We start from the raw sequence: 18937 nt of genomic DNA, 5'->3' as shown, positions 1-18937 counted from the left end.
ATTTCTCGAATCTTTGTTTTCAAGGACAATAATCTTGCATTTTGGGACCGGATGTTGTTTCCCAGGCCAATATAATCCTCTTCTCTTTTATTTGTTATTATTATTTTTTGGATTCACTAGGGCTAGATTCGAGCTCGGTTCGGTTTACATATAGTTGAACTCGAGTTTAAGTTCGAGCTCATGAAAGTCAAGCTTAAATTCGGTTTGAATTCAGTTTGACTCATTTTTCGTTATTAAAACGACATCATTTTTATACATATTAATCAAAACGACGTCGTTTTGTATCAAAATTTTTAATTGAAAGATTTGACGAGTAGCTCGAGCTCAGTTAGGGCTGGCTTGTTTTGGGTTCTTTCGAATTGAGCTTAAATTCAAGCTCGAACGGGCTCAGTTTGAATCCAACCTTAGGATTCACTGGTTTGAGATTGGGAGAGAAACGGGTTTTCTACTTGTTTAGGGATTAAATTCATTGATTTTTATTTTTAAATTATGGGGCTAAAACCAAGAAAGTTAATTTTAGGTATAAGATTTCATACCCTAGATCTCCAACATGATTTTGGCAACACCTAACAATTTCGCTTCCAAGGATACAGGTTCTCTGCTACTCTTCAATTTTGTAAAGTTAGTATTGATTTTGCATGTGATTACTAAAGTAACTAAAATAGTATTCTCTACAATGAATCGTGTAAAGAATAGTTTACTCGATAATTTACATTGAAAAAAAAGTTTTTCTACAATTATCAATGACGATATCATTGAACGTTTTCAAAATATATCAAAGTGAAAAATCTTATCAAACGAAATATCTTAAAGTAAATTATTCTAACTTGTTTTCATCTCTAAATAATAGATATTCATATATTCAAATCTTTAAGTATGTTATTCTTACTTTATTTTTTGATCAAGACACAATGTGACGAGTGAATTTTTTATCTAAATGATTACATTTTAATTTTAATAACTAGATTTGGAGTCATAAGACTAAAGATTGACTACTTCTGGAAATTTTAATTTATCTCTTTTTCAATTTCATGTATTTTACTAGTGTTGGAATTATAATTAAACTCTAAATTTACGTAAAATTTTTTCATGGATTGTAATCAATATAAACCCTTTTGATTATATTAGATTTAAATTAATCGTTAAATCCTCGTGGTTTGTTTATTGTCTTTACATCAAGAGACTTTTCTACATAAAAAATTACTTATCTTATTGTATTATGTTTTTATATTATTCATTTGTTTAATGTTCAATAGTTTTTTGGTTTTTTGTTTTTCACTAATTAATTGTCGAATAATGACACAGACTTGAAAACCCTCTCAACAAAAATTTTGGGTTCGCCAATGAGTTGAATCACCCCTTTCAAGTTTAGTTGAGAGTTATATCTTCGGTCTATATATAATTAAATGATAAAACATAAAATAAACCATAAACATTAAAACAACTACAAAATAAAATCCAAAATAAAAGCAATAAACCTTTTATATTAACCTTTATACTCTTTTTTTTTCCAAAAAATCCTGGACAATGAATGATTTTGGCTGGAAATTATCTACATTGGTCGAGTTTTTAGTTTAAATATGTGTTAACTTCTGTCTTCTGTCAAAATCTCTTTTGATATATAGGGGCAAATTCATCCAACATTATAGTAATGGTCATATCCATAAAACCCTATATTTTTTTAAAATTATATTCAACCCTCAAATACAGTTATTTTAATTAATTAGCCGTATGATAAGGTTTTTTTATAAAATATGGAGTAAACGAAAAATTGGACATTTACCTTCCGGTCCATATTTGCACAAACAAAAACCAAGAAATTGTAGGGTTAGGAGGTTAGGACTTTGACAGAGAGTGGGGTTTTTTTTATTTTCATTTGGGTCATCACTAAGGAACTTCGGTGACATATAAAACATTTACTGATGCTGTGGCATGTTTATCACATAAAGTTTCAAATATAAGTCACCAAAATCAGGAGCCAAGGGCCCATAATTACTAGGCCTGATCACTCTGATAAATGAAAAGAAAAGAAAAAAGAATCTAATCAATCCCATCATCAAAAAATGTGTATGAATATGCAATTACTTGTACATATTTTTTCTTCATTGTTATTGAGAAGAGAGAAAACAAAGAGCATCTTGCCTACACTGTGGCCATATCCCCATGTGCTATCCCTTCTGTAAAGCCATGAAAAAAATGGGCAAAGTACTGACTATAGTGGTATACTGCCACTGTTTGACACTGAAATGACATTGTTGGAGACATCTTTGAGAGCGAAATATATATATATATATATATATATATATATATATATATATGTATAAATAAGATGTTGATATCTAGACATACTATGGTTGGTAGTTGGGGGTGAGATACAAGAAAGTATCATAGTTTTGTAAGGCCTATTATGTCACTTTCCAAACGGGGTTGTGATTGTGAGGAAATAATAAATAAATTAATCAAAGAGTGAAGAGTGTTGTCATTTTCATTAGAAAAGTGGAGGGTGCTGAAGCATTTTGATTTTTGATGATCAAATGTCTTTGTTTGTTGTATTGTGGCCCACGTATCTCACTCACATTGCCCTCAACCACACGGCTTTAGATGCCTATTCCATCTCTCTATGATTGCAAGCCCCTCTCTCTAAGCCATGCATGTTGCTTCAACAAGTTAGCATCAACCAAAAAAACAAAACCCCACTCAACTCAACACCTGCAAGCTCCAATAATCATATTTACATTCTGATTCATTTCTCACGTAAATGCTCTCTTCTTCTTGACTTTGTGTATTAGTGATCAAAGATTGTGCTTTGTTGGGTGATTTAATGAAGATAGGTTAATGGAGACTCAATGTAGCAACTAGAGGTGGAAAAGCTAATAGAGAATGCTGACTGAAAAGGAGAATATATAATTGTAACTGCATAGTTAATATTATCAGCTTTCTTTAAGTCTCTCCTTTTCCACCTTTTCCTTTTGTTTTTTAGGTGGGTACACAAACGCAAGCTTTTTTTAGGCCTAGATTCTGACCACAAGGCCTTCACGTGATGCCTTGGAGTTTTTCTCTCTGTGGAAAAGTTGAATTCTCAGTGATTTTGATATATATTTGACCAACTCAACTCGAACCAAACCCAATCACTTTTCCGAAATTATTGTTTTTCTAATTTTCCCTCTTAATGATGGAAAACGTGTTGGCTTGATATGAACTTTACAGCCTGCCCTGCGCCTGCGCCTTGTAATTGTTGGGTACTAGCGAAATCATGAATGGTTCAGTTAGTTTCTTCCTCCTTATGTGCATGTCACCTCCATTGCTAACAGTACTTGGAGAAGAGATCTACAAGTATATACAATGCATTGTCAGTAAACGAATTTTACAAAAGAAAAAACTATTTATGTGCTATAATTCTTCATGCATCCGATTTCTTGTGCATGCAAATGCATGCATGTTTAAAGCGATGAAATTGCCGAACTTGGAATTCAGATATATTTTATAATCGTCTATTGGGAAATGGGGATTCATTGAATTATATATCAATATCAGTGTAAAAGATATCAAACAAATTTAAGTACTTAAGAGGGATAAGATATATATCTTTAATAACTCCAAGAACACTGCATTTAATAAGATTTTTGGCCAACATACCTACAGCACGCAACCCTAGCATTTTCTATGTACTTTATTTTTATGTTTATGTTATTTTGGAGCACAGACTAAAGGCAATCTTGCTTAACCTATCTTTTCTCTCATTATTATATGCTATCAAACATTCCAAAATAATATCATATTACACTTTTCGGCCAATCTTTCTCCCATATTGTTAGGATCTCATATATAAGATATCAAATGTGAATCTCACATTAAAAATTATAGACTTTTAGTATAAGATTTATATGAATTTTGAGTTTTTCAATTTCAATAACTAACTTTTGAAGTATATTTTTCATAAGTTTTATTTTATTTAGTATCAAAATTATTATCACATCTCCCGATTGCAAAAGATTTTGCATGTCTTCATTGTTAGCAAACATTTGATGTAAAATGTACTTTTATATCTATATTATATAGGCCAAAAGACTTATTCCCACCCAAGATATAATGTAACTAAAACTGATACCTGTTAGTTTTCAAAAATTTAAATTCTCACCTATGAGCTAATTTCTGTTAAAATTTTTAGTTAGAGTTAAGGGTAAAATTGTTATTTTGACAATAATATTAAAAAATTATATAATTCATTACATTTTCATCCCTAAGTTTTAAAAACTAACAATTTCACCCTTGGTTAAATTTTTTCTAGTTTTAAAAAGTCACATTCCCCCCACCCCAAACCTAAGGTTTTTTTTCCTCTCTTCTCCAGCGACATCTCTAGCCACTGGCGACCTCCACAAAACTCCTTAACCTATCTCCAGCCTACACCTTCATCTGGATTAGATGAATCTAGAAGTTTTGGACAACAAAGACGTCGTCTAGACGAAGATATCACCATAGATGGATTAGGGAGCTTCGTGGAGGTCACCAATGGTTGGAGATATCACTAAAGAGGAGTAGAAAGAAAACCCTAGGTTTTTTTTTGGGGGGTGGGGGAATGCAATTTTTCAAAACTAGAAAACTTTAACCAGGGTAAAATTGTTAGTTTTTAAAATTTAGATGTGAAAATAAATTAATTATATATTTTTTAATATTATTATTAAAATTACAATTTTACCTCTAACCGTAACTGAAAATTTTAATAGAAATTGACTCATGAGTGGGACTTCAGGTTTTTAAAAGTTAGCATATATCAATTTTGGACCACACCATACCTTAGGTGGGAATTAAGTCATTTGGCCTATTATATATTATAAAGGATTAAACAGATTTTATAATATATGAAATGTAGATACTGAGAAGTATGGAAGAGCAGAGATTCCACTTCTTTAATGGAAGAGAGGGATGGGGATTTCAAAACTTGTTTATTATCTCGATCAAGATTCTTTGTGCCATTCTTGCAGAAGGTTCCCATACCAAACATCTCTCCAATCCATTGAAAATGAAGAAGAAGAACCATGCATCCAGCACCAAAATTCGAAACTCATTTACTTGTAGCCACAACAAACTCATTAGCTTACATCACCAAACACATTCTTGTCCCCAACTCTGTTATTTTTAAGGGATCGTACATTCATGCAAGCATTGGAAAAATTTTTAACTGCATTAACTGAAGCTATTTATAACACCCTTTATCTCTGCACACTAAAAAACAACTGCGGTCACCTTCTAAAACGACTGAGGATGAAATTATGGAGATAGCAATATCTGTTAAAATCATGAAATTTAAGGCCAGTGGCAGATGCTGGTGAGCGGATATAGTTAGATTATGTGCTGAATTATACGCTAACTATATTGCTGATGATCTGAGTTTAATTCTTAATGATTAAAGGCGGTCAAAGACAATGCATAATTGTCTGTCAAAAACTTTCTTGGTGTCAGAGAAAATGAAATGAAAGCACTGAAAGGAAAGCTCCTTTTAGTCATCATGGAACTTGCACAGAAGTAGAGACCAGCTACTAGATTGAGTGAGAGAGAAAAGACCGCAGAAGCCAGAACCATGAGACTCTTGTAATTAATTGAGCTTCAATACTACAATATTATTCAAAATTTCTTCTTAACTAGATCAATGTTAGTCAAAGTTAGATTGAATTATACCAGCAAGATCTCACAGGAACTGGGTCTGTTCAATTCTGTGCTTTAACAAATAGAGCTACTTTAGATATGGGGTCCTTGATAGCAGACGCATGATGATTACACCATTTATGCTGAGAAATGAGGTTCACAAACAAAAAGTTGAACGATTTTTACATAGAGTACTGGTGCTGCTGGCATGCAGCTGTGCATTGTGTTGAAAAGTTTGACGAAGATTACTTGTTTTGGCTAACATGCTAGTATGCATAATATATATAAATGAAGCATCACTGTGATCGAGGTTGACGTTGATGTTGATATTACAAAGTTATTCAGCTAATTAATTTGACTATTATTAACAGTTGAAGTCTGGTAACAATGTGTTTAATTTCTGATGAATTTGTTGTTAGCAATGTAAACAAAACAAGGGATGTCACAATTTTTCTAACTCATGGTTAGTACGTAAAGTAATTCGGTGCAATAATTTCTGGACGTGGTTGGTGACTCATCTGTCAACACTTGAAGCCTGCACGTACCAATAAATAAAACTAGTTTGTTAGCAAAATAAAAAGTACTTTCCCACTTCTATAATTAACATTTGCTGTAAAAATCAATGGCGGTGCAGCCTGTTGTTTATACTGAGCTTATAATAAATGAAGATAGTGGAGAGGAAGTTATTTTTTTCTGAAACTGAAACACTGGGGTTGAAGATAAAAGATACACAACCTCAGAAAAATGGTGCCATGTAGGGATGATGTGCGTGAAAGAATCATTAGAAGGTTTGGTCTGTGATGATAATTCAGTTCGTAGTAAAGAGGAAAAGTGCTGGAAATGATTTGTTATCAATTGAGGATTGACAAAGAGAGCAGTTGGGAACTGGGAAGGCAAAAGGGTGGTCCTCTATAAAATTATTGGTAAAATTTAAAGTTTGATTAATTAATATATTATATATGTGTTTGTCTGTACAGTAACTAACAAGAATAGGTAGAGGGCTAGCTATAAATATGTGATCTCCTTGTTGGTGAGAGCTTAAGTAAAGGAGGATAGAGTGTTGGGTTTAGCCTCCTTTAAAAGGGAGTATAGAATTATAGATCAAGAGAGGAAAAAAGGGAGAGAGTAGAAAAGGGTCTATTCTATAATTGTGAAGAGTTGATTTATGGAAGAACAGCTCAACACACTAGCTGTTTCTCATCTCCTTCAACACACTCTCAGAAGTTTATGCATTCATGAAGACTCTCAGTGGGTTTATGCAGTCTTTTGGAGGATCTTGCCTAGAAATTATCCTCCACCGAAGTAAGAAAATATAAAAACAACACAAATTATATAGCCTATATTAATGCATTGTCTTGATAATTAAGTTAGATTATATAACTCTTTGTCTTGTAACATATATAGATGGGATGGTCAAGGAGCCTATGATAGATCACGAGGAAACAGAAGAAACTGGTATATATATTTGCTCTTAGTTCATTTCTTAATTAATGGCATGAACAACTTATTATTTCACTAATTATGCATCTTGATAAGATTATATGTATATGTTATGGCAGGATATTGGTTTGGGAAGACGGTTTCTGCAACTTTGCAGCCTCAACAACTGAGATCACTTCCGGGGATTGTGCAGCCTCCTCAGCTTATGGGAATTGTGAATTTCAAAACTATCAAGGGCTGCAGCCAGAGCTCTTCTTCAAGATGTCCCACGAAATTTACAACTATGGAGAAGGGTAAGTAGTCAAAGCCTAAAAACACTTCTTTTTATGGGGTTAACTACACAACATTTTGTTAAGCAAGAAACTTGATCCGGTTCTGGTTAATTTTATGAGCAGTTTGATAGGAAAAGTTGCTGCTGATCACAGTCACAAGTGGATATACAAAGAACCCACCGACCAAGAGATCCACTTCGTGTCAGCATGGCAAAACTCAGCAGACTCAGTAAGCATAATCTTACACTATAGTTTCCTGCAGGAAAATCTGTCTTTATTTCTAACTAAAATGTATCTTTACAGCATCCTAGGACATGGGAGGCTCAGTTCCAATCTGGTATAAAGGTAAAATATTTTTATAAACACCATCACAATTCATGATATATATGCTAATCATAATACAATATAGATCTTCCTTTCTCTTTTCCAACTCCATCCTCAATATATATTGACCATTGCAGACCATAGCCTTGATTGCTGTTAGGGAAGGTGTTGTCCAATTAGGAGCTGTACACAAGGTTCTTCTTCTTCTTCTTTTCTCTCTCTAGATCTCTTTCACAAACAAAATTTATTTTTGTTTTTGTTTTTCAGTGACATTAATTATGTTAAACGTTATGTCATTATAGGTGGTAGAAGACCTGAGCTATGTTGTCCTACTGAGAAAAAAGTTTGGCTACATAGAGAGCATTCCTGGAGTGCTGTTGCCACACCCATCATCTTCAGCATGCCCTTTCAAGGTAGATGGTTACAGCTATGGATTAACAGCTGATAATAACACATGGCACTATCAACCTAGTACCCTTGCACCACCGCCCGAATACTATGAGCAATTCAATCAACCAATGAAAATAACTCCATCAATGAGCAGCCTGGAAGCCCTCCTCTCAAAGCTACCATCTGTGGTGCCGCCACCAGCTTCTGGGTACTGTGAGTCAAAGCAGCCAGTTCTTCCACAATTTGGAGCAGCAGCTCAAAGGCCGGCCATGGAGTTAATTGAAATGGAGAAAGTGGCAAAAGAAGAGATGGATGATCGTGAGGATCAGTACAGGGGTGAACATGGTGAAAGTAGCAGCTCAATGTCGGGTTATCATTGTCAACATTACTTCCATTATTGAGAATGCTAACAAGAAATGTGAGTACTGGGTCATCCTCTCACTTTGTTAGTTTATGTCTCATCTCTCAACCAATGTTCGTATTAGAACTAGCCGTGGGACAGCTTTATGTTATTAACTCTCTACTATTACAAAATTGCTCAATAATTTAAGTTGTTGATCATTATATTACTTGAAGAAGAACTAAGACACCAACACCAACCATGGAACTTTTACAGCAAGCCAATTTAACTGAGAATCTGAGATGTAAAAGTGTACAACCCAAGAAACTTTCTATTGGCTTCCAAAATTGAAATAGAATCACAACACATTTCAAATAACAATTTTGCTCTTTGTTGAGGTGTAGCCAATTTAACTGAGAATCTGAGATGTGAAAGTGTACAACCCAAGAAACTTTCTATTGACTTCCAAAATTGAAATAGAATCACAACACATTTCAAATAATAATTTTGCTCTTTGTTGAGGTGTTCTAACGAAGTTTAGCATCCAACTTTGAGTAATCAGTTTAATGGTTAAGCAGCCTTATTGATAGGCATCAGTCTTGTCCTTGAATAGCTTGAGTAAGCTTTCCATGCTCATTACTGTAATGTCTTTCTGATCTTTCACATCTCTCTCCCTTACACTCACCTGTAAGAGATCAAAACCCAGATTAGGGGATGTTTACCATATAATATATCTTCAACAAAGTAATTAGCATCATTAATTAATCTCTAATTAGTTACATCAAATAAATCAGGTCTACTTTCCTAGACAAAGTTGTGTACAAAGTTTCAAGTGATCAAGAAGCTGAAAAATTCTGTGTTTGTACCATAAAAAAAATAATAAAATCTATTTTCCCAGACATGTTGGTTACCATGTATCTGCTCACTAAAACTATAAAACCCAAAAAGTATGTATGCCCGTATATTGAATACAAAGTAGGATAATTTATACAACCTGTCCAGTTTTGGCTTCCTCTTCACCAACGACCAATATATAATTGTATTGTGCCAACTGAGCTTCCCGTATCTGCAGTAAGACCATCAGTCAACAGACTACATTCTACTATTTAATTAAAGGCAAGGTTGCTACGTATTATAATTGAAACAATAAAAAATTAAAAGAAACAAAAACAAAGTCAAGGATAGTCAGATCAATGTAGTATGACATACAAATCATGCTCAAATCATAATTAAGCTGTAATGCAAAAGAGAAGTGGACAAAGAAAGTAAAAGATACATGAGCTGCCACACTTGCCTACACTAAATCTATCAGTGAAAGCACGGCATATGCACTAATTGCTTTCATGTTCAAAGAACAAAGCAGATTGCCTAGACCAGACGTTAGTTCACCCAACCTAAAACGCTGAAATATTGGAAGAAATACAACAATACACAAGGTAATGTTGATGTAAATATTTTAATTCTTTCAAACAGTAATTTAAATGAACTGCTCTGGAAATGCATAACCATATGGCAATATAATGTGTTCATGAATACCAAATGCTCCTGCATAAGTGAATGTTTAAGTTCCGGTTAAAATCACCAAACACACAACTTAAACTGTTGTCAGCAATTCCAAAGGGAAACCCCAACAATCCACCATGACTATGTTGCAGAATTTACACAGGCAACATATATTCATAAATAAAAAAACCATACATTATTATACATAAGTGGGGAGAAACAACAATATGCAAGATCCCAAAAAATACGAGGCATTCAAATAATAAAAGAAAGGAAAATCATTGGGTAGATGAAAGTTGAAATGAACCTTCTTCTGGATCTTCCTATCTGTTGTATCTGCATCAACATAATAACCCTCTTGCTGAATTTGATCGCGTACCTACAAAATTACAACAAGAGATAACCAAATGACAAATTCAACCTACTATAGCTACTTCCTTCTACTAGGGTACAACAAAATAAAAAAGAGAAACAGTAATTGAAGCTCAACCTGCACTCAAATTTAATACAGTACAGTACTTGAGTACAAAACTTAGCAAGTTAATGGTGATCATTCTTGAAATACATAAACACCACCAGAAAAAAAAAACACAAATGATTATAACTAAAATAAAGAAATTTGATGAGGAAGATAACATAAATTCTTATATGATCTCAAAACAGACAGCAAACCATAAGCCAGACAACCAAAATCTTCATGAATAAAGGAAGAGTATATAAAACAGGATAAATAAAATAAAATAGTCCAAGCAGATTCAAGCTTTTCTGAGATCAAGTGCAAAAAAACCCAACAGCCAGACAATAAAAAAATCACTAGTCTTTAACAACCAAATGTCACACATATGCTATGAAGTTGACATGGACCAACAAGCTATGTAGACCTACCATGAGATTCCAGAAGTTTTACAATGATTAACATCATAGGGCACAAACAATAAGCACTGGAAAAAAAAAACAGCTGTACTACCTGCAATGCATATGGCTGGGATTTCTCTGAGACAGGGCAAACAATTGCTTGACGGGGACTAAGCCAAAAGGGCCACTTCCCCTTGTAATGTTCCAACAGTATAGCAAACATACGCTCAACAGAACCCAATATGGCCCTGTGTATCATAACAGGTCGTTCTGTCTTTGCTTCATCTTCAGCTGAGTAACCCAAGTTGAATCGATTAGGTAGCTGGAAGTCAAGCTGTAACCCAGGCATTCACCTATTAAGTGATAATTTTGAAACATTACGAAAAGAATAGAAGCAAAGCAAAAGAACAATGACCATCACACCTGTAATGTTGCACACTGAAATTTCCTCTTCAATGCATCAGATACACTTATATCTATTTTTGGTCCATAAAATGCTCCATCTCCTTCATTTATCTGCACATCATGCAACACAAACAAAGATATGACAACACAATCAGATATCCAAGCGTTCATGTGAGATTTTGTTTCTTATGCTTATTAACACAAATAAAATCCTGTTTCATCTCATTGGTTACACCAGGTTTTTTTTTTTTCCCAGAAAGACTGAATTAGCCCCCAATAAGTTCAATATACTGATTTCATTAAATGACTGTAAAACAATTGGAGTTTCAAAAATGTCGAAACCTAAATCAGAAAAAAAAAAAAAAGCAACATATTCACCTGGCTCAAAATTTCGGAATATAAATTCTTAACCTGGCATCAATAGTATTCATACTTCATGATTTATTCTAAAAAGTAAAGAGTGTGATGCCCCGGTTTGATAACTAAGGTAAAAGTTACACATTGAATATAAAGACAAAGTTGCTTAAATCACGGACAGCTATGGTATGCAGAGGGAAAAACTCTAGGTAGAGTTTGGGCATGCTAAATTCACAGGAGAACCCAATGAAGAAACTTCCATATGTACATTGATTTAAGGTAAAGAAAAATTACCTGCCAAGGCTTACCGAACTCATTCAATGCTTCAGTAAGAGCAGCTTCTGCTTTCTCCCATGTGGCCAAGTCACCTAGATACTTTTCAGGCCTCTGAAATATAAAATATTTGCAACAAAGATTAATGAATTTCATCCATTTGAGCACACAAAAGTCAGTAGATAGAGGTAAATATTTGTAGCACAATTAGTATATAAATGACACATATTCCACTTCAATACACCCACTACCCACACAAGCACTCAAAGGAAAAATAAATAGATGAGTAAAACAGAAATTTTTTCTTTCAATATGGGGGAAAGAAGAGGGATCCAGGAAAATTTCCTTAATGCATACAAACAGAAAGAGAACAAGCAGTTCTGTAGCAAATAATCATAAGAATATCATTGATAAACATTTAAGCCATCATCATGGTCAATACTGTAAAAGAAGATAGAGAGAAAATATTATACAGTCGATAGCCTCAGTTCATATGTGAACCCAAATATTGTGTATGCATAATTGATGAATTCCAAGACACCCTTTACTTCGTCTTTTATCTGAAAATGAACAACAAAACAATTACACCAAACAAGCAAAAAAAAAAAAAAAAAAGAAAGAGCAATATTATATATACACATTTTTTGTACATAATTTGAAAACACAGATAATCTGTCATCATGTAACTACTTTATCTTTAATTTAAATTTATCGAATCATATAATGATACATCATCTGTATACCAAAATTGTGTACCAAAAGTGTGAACACATAGTTTTATTGAAAAATAAATAAAAAAAATTCTATGAGATATTAATTGAACTCACCTGGGACTCCCTGCAGAAAATATGAGCATCATCCTGCAACAAAAAAGCAGCATATGATTAATCAAAAGAATGGTATTCTCACAAACCAAGAAATGAATTCAAGGGACAATTAACACTATATATGACAGAGTTTGATTGTCCATGAGATTAATGACCACACCCTGAATAGACAATCCTAGAAAGATTATATCCTACTTTTCAACTCAAGAAATTAAATGGATATTTGTGACCGATTAAAATAGCATAACATTTTTGATAACTGATTAAAATAGTATAATATTTTACAAGAAAAAAATAAAGGTTTAGCTTTAAAAGGTACAGACACCCAAGGAATGCAGACATTGGACGAAGAACAGTCCATTAATGATTATAGAGTAAACTTGAGTAGCAGCAAACCACATCTAAAAAGATACCTGCTGAAATCTCCTGACACGAGTTAATCCAGTCAGTGCACCACTTGCCTCATTCCGATGCAAGACCCCAAAATCAGCAAGTCGAAGTGGTAGTTCTGCAAATTGATAGGTAAATCTATGAATGGTATGAGTTGCTGAAAGATCGAAAGAGTTCAAAGAAAATTTGTTGACTGATAATGTTTTTGATTCTAAGATACAGAAAGATGTTCATCAGCCCAACAAGAAGTTTCTATTATGACAGAGTTCGCATGATTCAATTTTTTCAGTAGTGGTCTAGCACATGACGCATATAAAAGAAAAAGATGATAAAATGACTCTGGCTTTTTATTATTAAACTACTACTCCATCATATATATAGGCACATCCAAGTGGACTAGCATGACATAAGTGACACTTAAACAGATCTGTTTGATTTGATTGAACCAAACCTTTCAAATGCAGAGACCATAAATAATTCAAGTGAAGAAACTAACATCCCATTTCCAGAGAAAAATACTGATATCAAATGAACTTACCCCTATATGAACGAACCTTGTGGTCAAACATCAAACAGTGCCCAGGACAATTCATTGGCTTCAATCCAAATTCTTGTTTCTCAATCTATGCCAAAAATTGAAGATCAGCGCATCAAGGAAGGGAACAAAGAAGTTTGCTAAAATAAGACATTAATTTTTCTCTGCCTAAAGACTTAAATAATGAGTAAAATCCATAGATACACAATCATATCTCCCTTTATATTAGAGAATTCCTGAGCCAGCTCAGTGGTCCTTTCCACTTAACTCTCCCTCTACCCCTCAAAGCACCAAACTAAGAAACTTCAAGATTCAATCTATTATCTTTGCCCACAAACTTGACACAAGCTCAACATATTCCCATGAATTTCTTTGGAGTCCCTGCCAGATATAAACCATTGATTGTATATCTCTTAACAAATTCATACATAGTCCTGAAACTAGTAACGTGTACATGTTACGGTCATTATCCTTCCAAAATGATCTGAATCTGAAATAAATGTTCTCCTGCCCGATTAAATTTTTCCATGTAAAATTTGCACCATCCTCCTCCTTGCCCTTCTAGTCATGTCATTATCTACTACTTCCCAAAATATGTAATAGTGAACTCCTATATGTAAACAACTGAATCTTAGAAATTCCTTTACCCAGCCATGGGTAAAAAGCACAAATATAGTTCACTCTTCATTCTCTATACAGGAGGATAATTTAAAATTCTGTCCAATCAAGAATAGAATACAATATCATTCAGAAGCTTACATCGATTAGAAACATATTCTCTTTGTAATTTGCTGCATGACCAGATATTTCCCAGAGTTTCATGTTATACATATTTGGCGATATAACCTGCCAATTCGAGTAATTTAGGCACTCATTTACCAAAGCATATTATAATATGAAGTAAAATGATCAAGAACAATTTTTACCTCTTGATAACCTCTCTCCCAGTACTGTTTTTTAATAAACTCCATCAATTTGTTGTACACACGAGCACCATGTGGAAGGAAGAACCAGCTTCCAGGGCTGCTTTCACAAAAGAAGGATCAAGTTCATATCACAGAATGTCTTGTAAACATTGTAAGTATTGTATGGTCATTAATCTGATTTATACCTAAGAGGATGATTAAAGAAAAGCTCTTGCTTTTTACCCACTTCTCTATGGTCATATTGCTCTGCTTCTTTCAACAATTTAATATGCTCCTGGATGTAGAACATTGTTGTGAAGAACAAAAAGTCATTTAGAACCAATGAGAAATAGATGACAAAAAGGACTTTTCTCATCTTTGAAAACAACTAGCAGTTCACTGCCACAAACTCGTGCATATAATATTTACCATTGTAGTTTAGAAAGCAAGTATTAACTTAAAAAGTAATGCATGTTTCATCTTTTAGTAAATTTCTCATACATAAAATCATATCAAACAAAGAGTATCAAGGCATATAAGTGGCCTGTCCATACAAATAGCATAAACTTCTGTGCTAACAACCTATCGTTTCCAGAAATAAATATTTTGTTTGTTTGAATGTGAAAAATTCCAGCTTAAAATCTCCATATTGCCCAAAATTTCACCATTATTTTAAGAATTCCTTAATGCATTATATATTTGCATATCATTGCATTTGGATTGACAATGAATCACTGAAAAAACATTTTTATAGATTCCTCGTACATCTTCAGCAGTTTAACAAAAGCAGCTCATAAATAAAAAAATGCACAAACAAAGAAGAAACTCAAACTAAAATGGCCTAAAATTAAAATTACCTGCAAACTTTTTTTATCAGGAAAAGATATCCCATATACTCTCTGTAAACTCTCACGATCTTTGTTTCCCCTCCAATAAGCTGATGAAGCCTGACATATGAATTTATCAGCTTGACATATACTTGCAAAACAGAAATTTTAATGTGTCATATAGGCATCACCTTCAAACATGCAAATGCTTTCACAAAAGATGTATTTGGTATATGGGGTCCACGACACAAGTCAACCAGGGGACCACATCTATATACTGTAATAGTTTTGTCGGCAGGTAGGTCATTGATGATCTCAACCTAATTATGAAAAGAAAAAGAATCAGATAAGAATTTTAAATGAAACAAAATCCTTCAACTATATAGTAAATATAGCTATAATACATTTGAAGTAGATGATGGGTTCACTCACCTTGAAACTATTATCAGAAAATATCTCAAGCGCCTGTTCTCTTGTTACTTCAATGTGTTCAAAAGGCTGCTTTTCCTGAAACATGGAATTATCGAATGATTACCCACAAGTAACATCATTTTTTAGTAGCAGGAGCATACAAGAAAACCAAACCACTGAACTCAAACCTTTGCATTTTAAGAATATGTAAGAAAAAAAGATCCCATGATTATTAGACAAAACCAATATGTGTGACTCTTCACCCCTTCTATGTCCTTGCTTCTGCATACATGAGAGTAAGAAAGACCCTAGTGAAACTGAGATCAGTGAAGGACCTAGTCTTGAACTTGAGTTTGCTACATAAATTTGGACTTTTAGGTTACAAAATAAGAAGAGGAGAATGAGAAGCACACCACCCAATTTCAGATTTTCTGTAAACTAAAAACACATTTGACCAAGCTAGATGCAAAACTGATATAAATTCAGCTTTGTTTACAGATTTATACGAGAGACAAACCTCGTTATTTTTCTACAATGAAGAAATTGAACTTTATGATGCAATTCCAAATTTTCTAAAGTGAGTTGACAGAAAATATCTAACAAGCTGTGCAGTTGAGGTAAGACCCAATTCCCCCTAATCAATTTCTGTAACAATCTACAATAAAGTTTGACAAAAACCCTGACAACAGACAATGATGATTATCCTCTGATACTAATACTCCATTTTAATAATGCAAGCCATCTACTTTTTTTATCATTCCTTTCACATGAGATTCTTCATATACCAGAATAACAATACAATGAGTAAAAAAGAAGTGAATGCACAACAAGGAAGTAACAGCATTTTTCTCCATAAAGGCACGAGTTTAAATAACAAAAAACATGCAGAGACAACTAAAACAAAGGAAACAGAGATACCACAACAGCTTTTGCTGCCCCTGAATCAATTGACTTGAAGTGGTCCTGATTCAAGCCCAAGTCACCATAAAATGCATCATAGTAGAAACCCTGAAAAGTCATATCACAGCTTGAAAAAACGGAACTTTATTTGCATATCATAAGTACTAACAAGATGTTTGTGTTATAAAAAAACAAAAAAAGGCAATCAACAGTTGTATTTTAATTAAATTTATTTATAACATTCCAACTTGGACCATAAGTGTTGCTAGTAATAGATATATATTATCCATGACAAATATGCTGCAATAATAACTCAGTAGTAATTAAAAAAAAAATGAAAAAGAAAAGTAAGCATCAACAACATCAAATTTAGAGAATACTTGGTATGAACGTAACAAACCTCCCCCACTTTGACTAATAAATCCTTAATATCATGGGCTGATATTGTAAAGAAGACACATAAACTTCAACAAACAGAATACCACTCTAGGATCTAAAAATTAACTCGAAGGATGCAGTCCAACAGGTAATGTGGTGAGTGAAAGAAACTAGTTATGATGCATAAAACATTAACCCAGTAATATAAAAATCCTACTATCTGCATGTGAGAGACATAAGAGTTGATCAATAAGAGTTAATCCTAGAAAAAATTTTCAGCTGCCATCATATAAAATATAAGTTCTCACGTATCTCCATGTAACTCATGACATGTTCTAGAAACAGGCTAACAAGACGCTTTCATATTCCCAACCAGCGTCTCTCTAAGCCAGATACTACAAGTAAATCAAACATTGAAGAATCTACTAATTCTGAGATGAGACAAGTACACATGACAGTTTAGTTGCAACTAGCCAAAAATTAGTTTTCATATAAGAACAATAAATAATTAATGACTACAGAGGACATGGCTCTACTCTTATGCAACAGAGTTTAGATGCATAGCTTGGACGGTTTAAATAAATATTTAATTATCACTTTCTACAACTCAAAACTGCCCCAAAAGTTCATCAGCACACATCCAAGTCAAAGTCTCTCTAAACCAACCTGAATCTCAACCCAACTTGAGCAAATTTTTGAAAACATGGTAATTACTCTACAATCAATCTTCACTTATTTGCAATGCAACTAACAAAAATCAACAAAAAAAAATATTATTGCGTTCCAACTCAAAATTCTCTTATTTTTTCAAAGATTCTTCCCTTCTCCCCTACCTCACTAAATCATTAAAACTGAATGTCCAGAAACACCATCTAATTTGAAAATTACCTTTTCAACTCATTCCAAATCTAGTTAGGTATGAACCAACAAGTAAAGAAATCCATAATACTCTAAAACACAAAAGAAACGAAATCAAAAAAGGAAAAAAGTGTCCAACAATGAACCTCTCCCCTTGTCGTACAGGGCCCAATACATAATTTGCAACCATACTCCATTTCCAAGGCCTGCATCACAACAAACAACAATGTAATTAAGAATGCAGTCATTAAAGACCCAAAGATTTACCGCAAAGACTCAAACAACCTGTCCAAGAATGTGGGCGCTAGAGTGCCAAAAAGTATCACGGCCTTCATCACTCTCAAATGTGACTAGTTTGAGTTGACAATTGCCTTCCAACGGTCTATTCATGTCCCACAAAACTCCATCCACCATTGAAATGAGAGCATTGGCAGCCAAACTCTTTGATATCTCTTTAGCAATATCCATAGGCGAAGTTTGCCATCTTTTTCCCTCCTTCACAGACCCATCAGGCAACACAATCCTTTAAAAAAAAAAAGGACCAAATATTAATAATTCGAAAAAAAAATTGGAAAAGAAAAAGAAAAAGGAAGAAGAACGAACCTGATAGGATCATGAGGTAGCGACTGCATGTGAGCTTGTTGTTGTGATTGAATGGATTGGAAAAGACTAATTCGTTTTTGTATGACGTTTTTCAAATAATCTTCGTCTTTGGGGTGATTTGGGGCCGCCATGGGGAAAGAAGAAACGAAGCGGAGATAAGACACGGGTTCTATGAAATGGGTTTGAGTGTGAAGCAGCAATGAAGAAGAAAATAGGAAACGACGGCACAACCCCTAGCACATTGCATATGTTTTACGCTGTGGGTAATTTTGATTTGACCCTTTCAGCACGCAGTAAACTAATATTGAGCAAATTACATTTTCACTTCAAAATCATAAATAACATTTTTCTTTCAAATGAATTCATATAAGAATAAATTAATAATTTTATTATTTATTAGTTTAAAAAAATAAAAATAATATTTTTATTGATGATCTAAATATAATATTAATTTACCATTGACGGCAATCAAGGGTAATATAATATTTTCACGAAAGTTAA

At 33.5% G+C, this 18937-nt stretch overlaps 2 protein-coding genes across 3 annotated transcripts; one reads left to right on the top strand and one right to left on the bottom strand.

Moving 5' to 3' along the window:
- The first annotated feature begins 6321 nt into the window (after positions 1–6321).
- LOC123215424 (protein RICE SALT SENSITIVE 3-like) lies at positions 6322–8638 on the top strand. Its single transcript, XM_044635504.1, has 7 exons — positions 6322–6945; positions 7048–7098; positions 7203–7376; positions 7479–7584; positions 7659–7700; positions 7817–7873; positions 7982–8638. The coding sequence occupies exons 1-7, from the start codon at positions 6809–6811 to the stop codon at positions 8468–8470; spliced, it is 1056 nt and encodes a 351-aa protein (XP_044491439.1). The 5' UTR covers positions 6322–6808; the 3' UTR covers positions 8471–8638.
- An 82-nt stretch (positions 8639–8720) lies between these two features.
- Positions 8721–18671, bottom strand: LOC123215422 (threonine--tRNA ligase, mitochondrial 1-like). Of its 2 annotated transcripts, XM_044635502.1 has the most exons (20): positions 18437–18670; positions 18119–18356; positions 17980–18039; positions 16616–16705; positions 15719–15793; positions 15478–15606; positions 15317–15406; positions 14666–14754; positions 14481–14577; positions 14314–14400; positions 13558–13642; positions 13043–13137; positions 12630–12662; positions 12276–12362; positions 11824–11916; positions 11191–11283; positions 10880–11101; positions 10220–10291; positions 9404–9475; positions 8721–9094 (listed from the first exon to the last, which is right to left on the bottom strand). In XM_044635502.1, exons 1-20 carry the CDS (start codon positions 18565–18567, stop codon positions 8990–8992), a joined length of 2043 nt encoding a protein of 680 aa, XP_044491437.1. In that variant the 5' UTR covers positions 18568–18670; the 3' UTR covers positions 8721–8989. The 2 variants fall into 2 exon arrangements, with proteins under 2 accessions (XP_044491437.1, XP_044491438.1); XM_044635503.1 differs by lacking the exon at positions 12276–12362 and having other exon boundaries at positions 18437–18671.
- Positions 18672–18937: the final 266 nt, after the last annotated feature.

The sequence above is a fragment of the Mangifera indica genome, chromosome 5 (genome assembly GCF_011075055.1).
Source record: "Mangifera indica cultivar Alphonso chromosome 5, CATAS_Mindica_2.1, whole genome shotgun sequence".
Classification (NCBI taxonomy): Eukaryota; Viridiplantae; Streptophyta; class Magnoliopsida; order Sapindales; family Anacardiaceae; genus Mangifera; species Mangifera indica.
Note: the sequence above shows the minus strand (reverse complement) of the source record. Positions and strands in the feature narration are given on the sequence as shown.

Bases quoted from the DNA above. Each gene is read 5' to 3' on its own strand.
- LOC123215424 (XM_044635504.1), top strand. From the start codon at position 6,809: ATGGAAGAACAGCTCAACACACTAGCTGTTTCTCATCTCCTTCAACAC. The intron at 6,946-7,047 runs GTAAGAAAATAT...TAACATATATAG, and splicing joins AGAAATTATCCTCCACCGAA to ATGGGATGGTCAAGGAGCCT. The intron at 7,701-7,816 runs GTAAAATATTTT...TGACCATTGCAG, and splicing joins AGTTCCAATCTGGTATAAAG to ACCATAGCCTTGATTGCTGT.
- LOC123215422 (XM_044635502.1), bottom strand. From the start codon at position 18,567: ATGGCGGCCCCAAATCACCCCAAAGACGAAGATTATTTGAAAAACGTC. The intron at 18,040-18,118 runs GTTGTTTGAGTC...GTTGTGATGCAG, and splicing joins GCGCCCACATTCTTGGACAG to GCCTTGGAAATGGAGTATGG. The intron at 15,794-16,615 runs GTATCTCTGTTT...TCCATGTTTCAG, and splicing joins GGGCAGCAAAAGCTGTTGTG to GAAAAGCAGCCTTTTGAACA.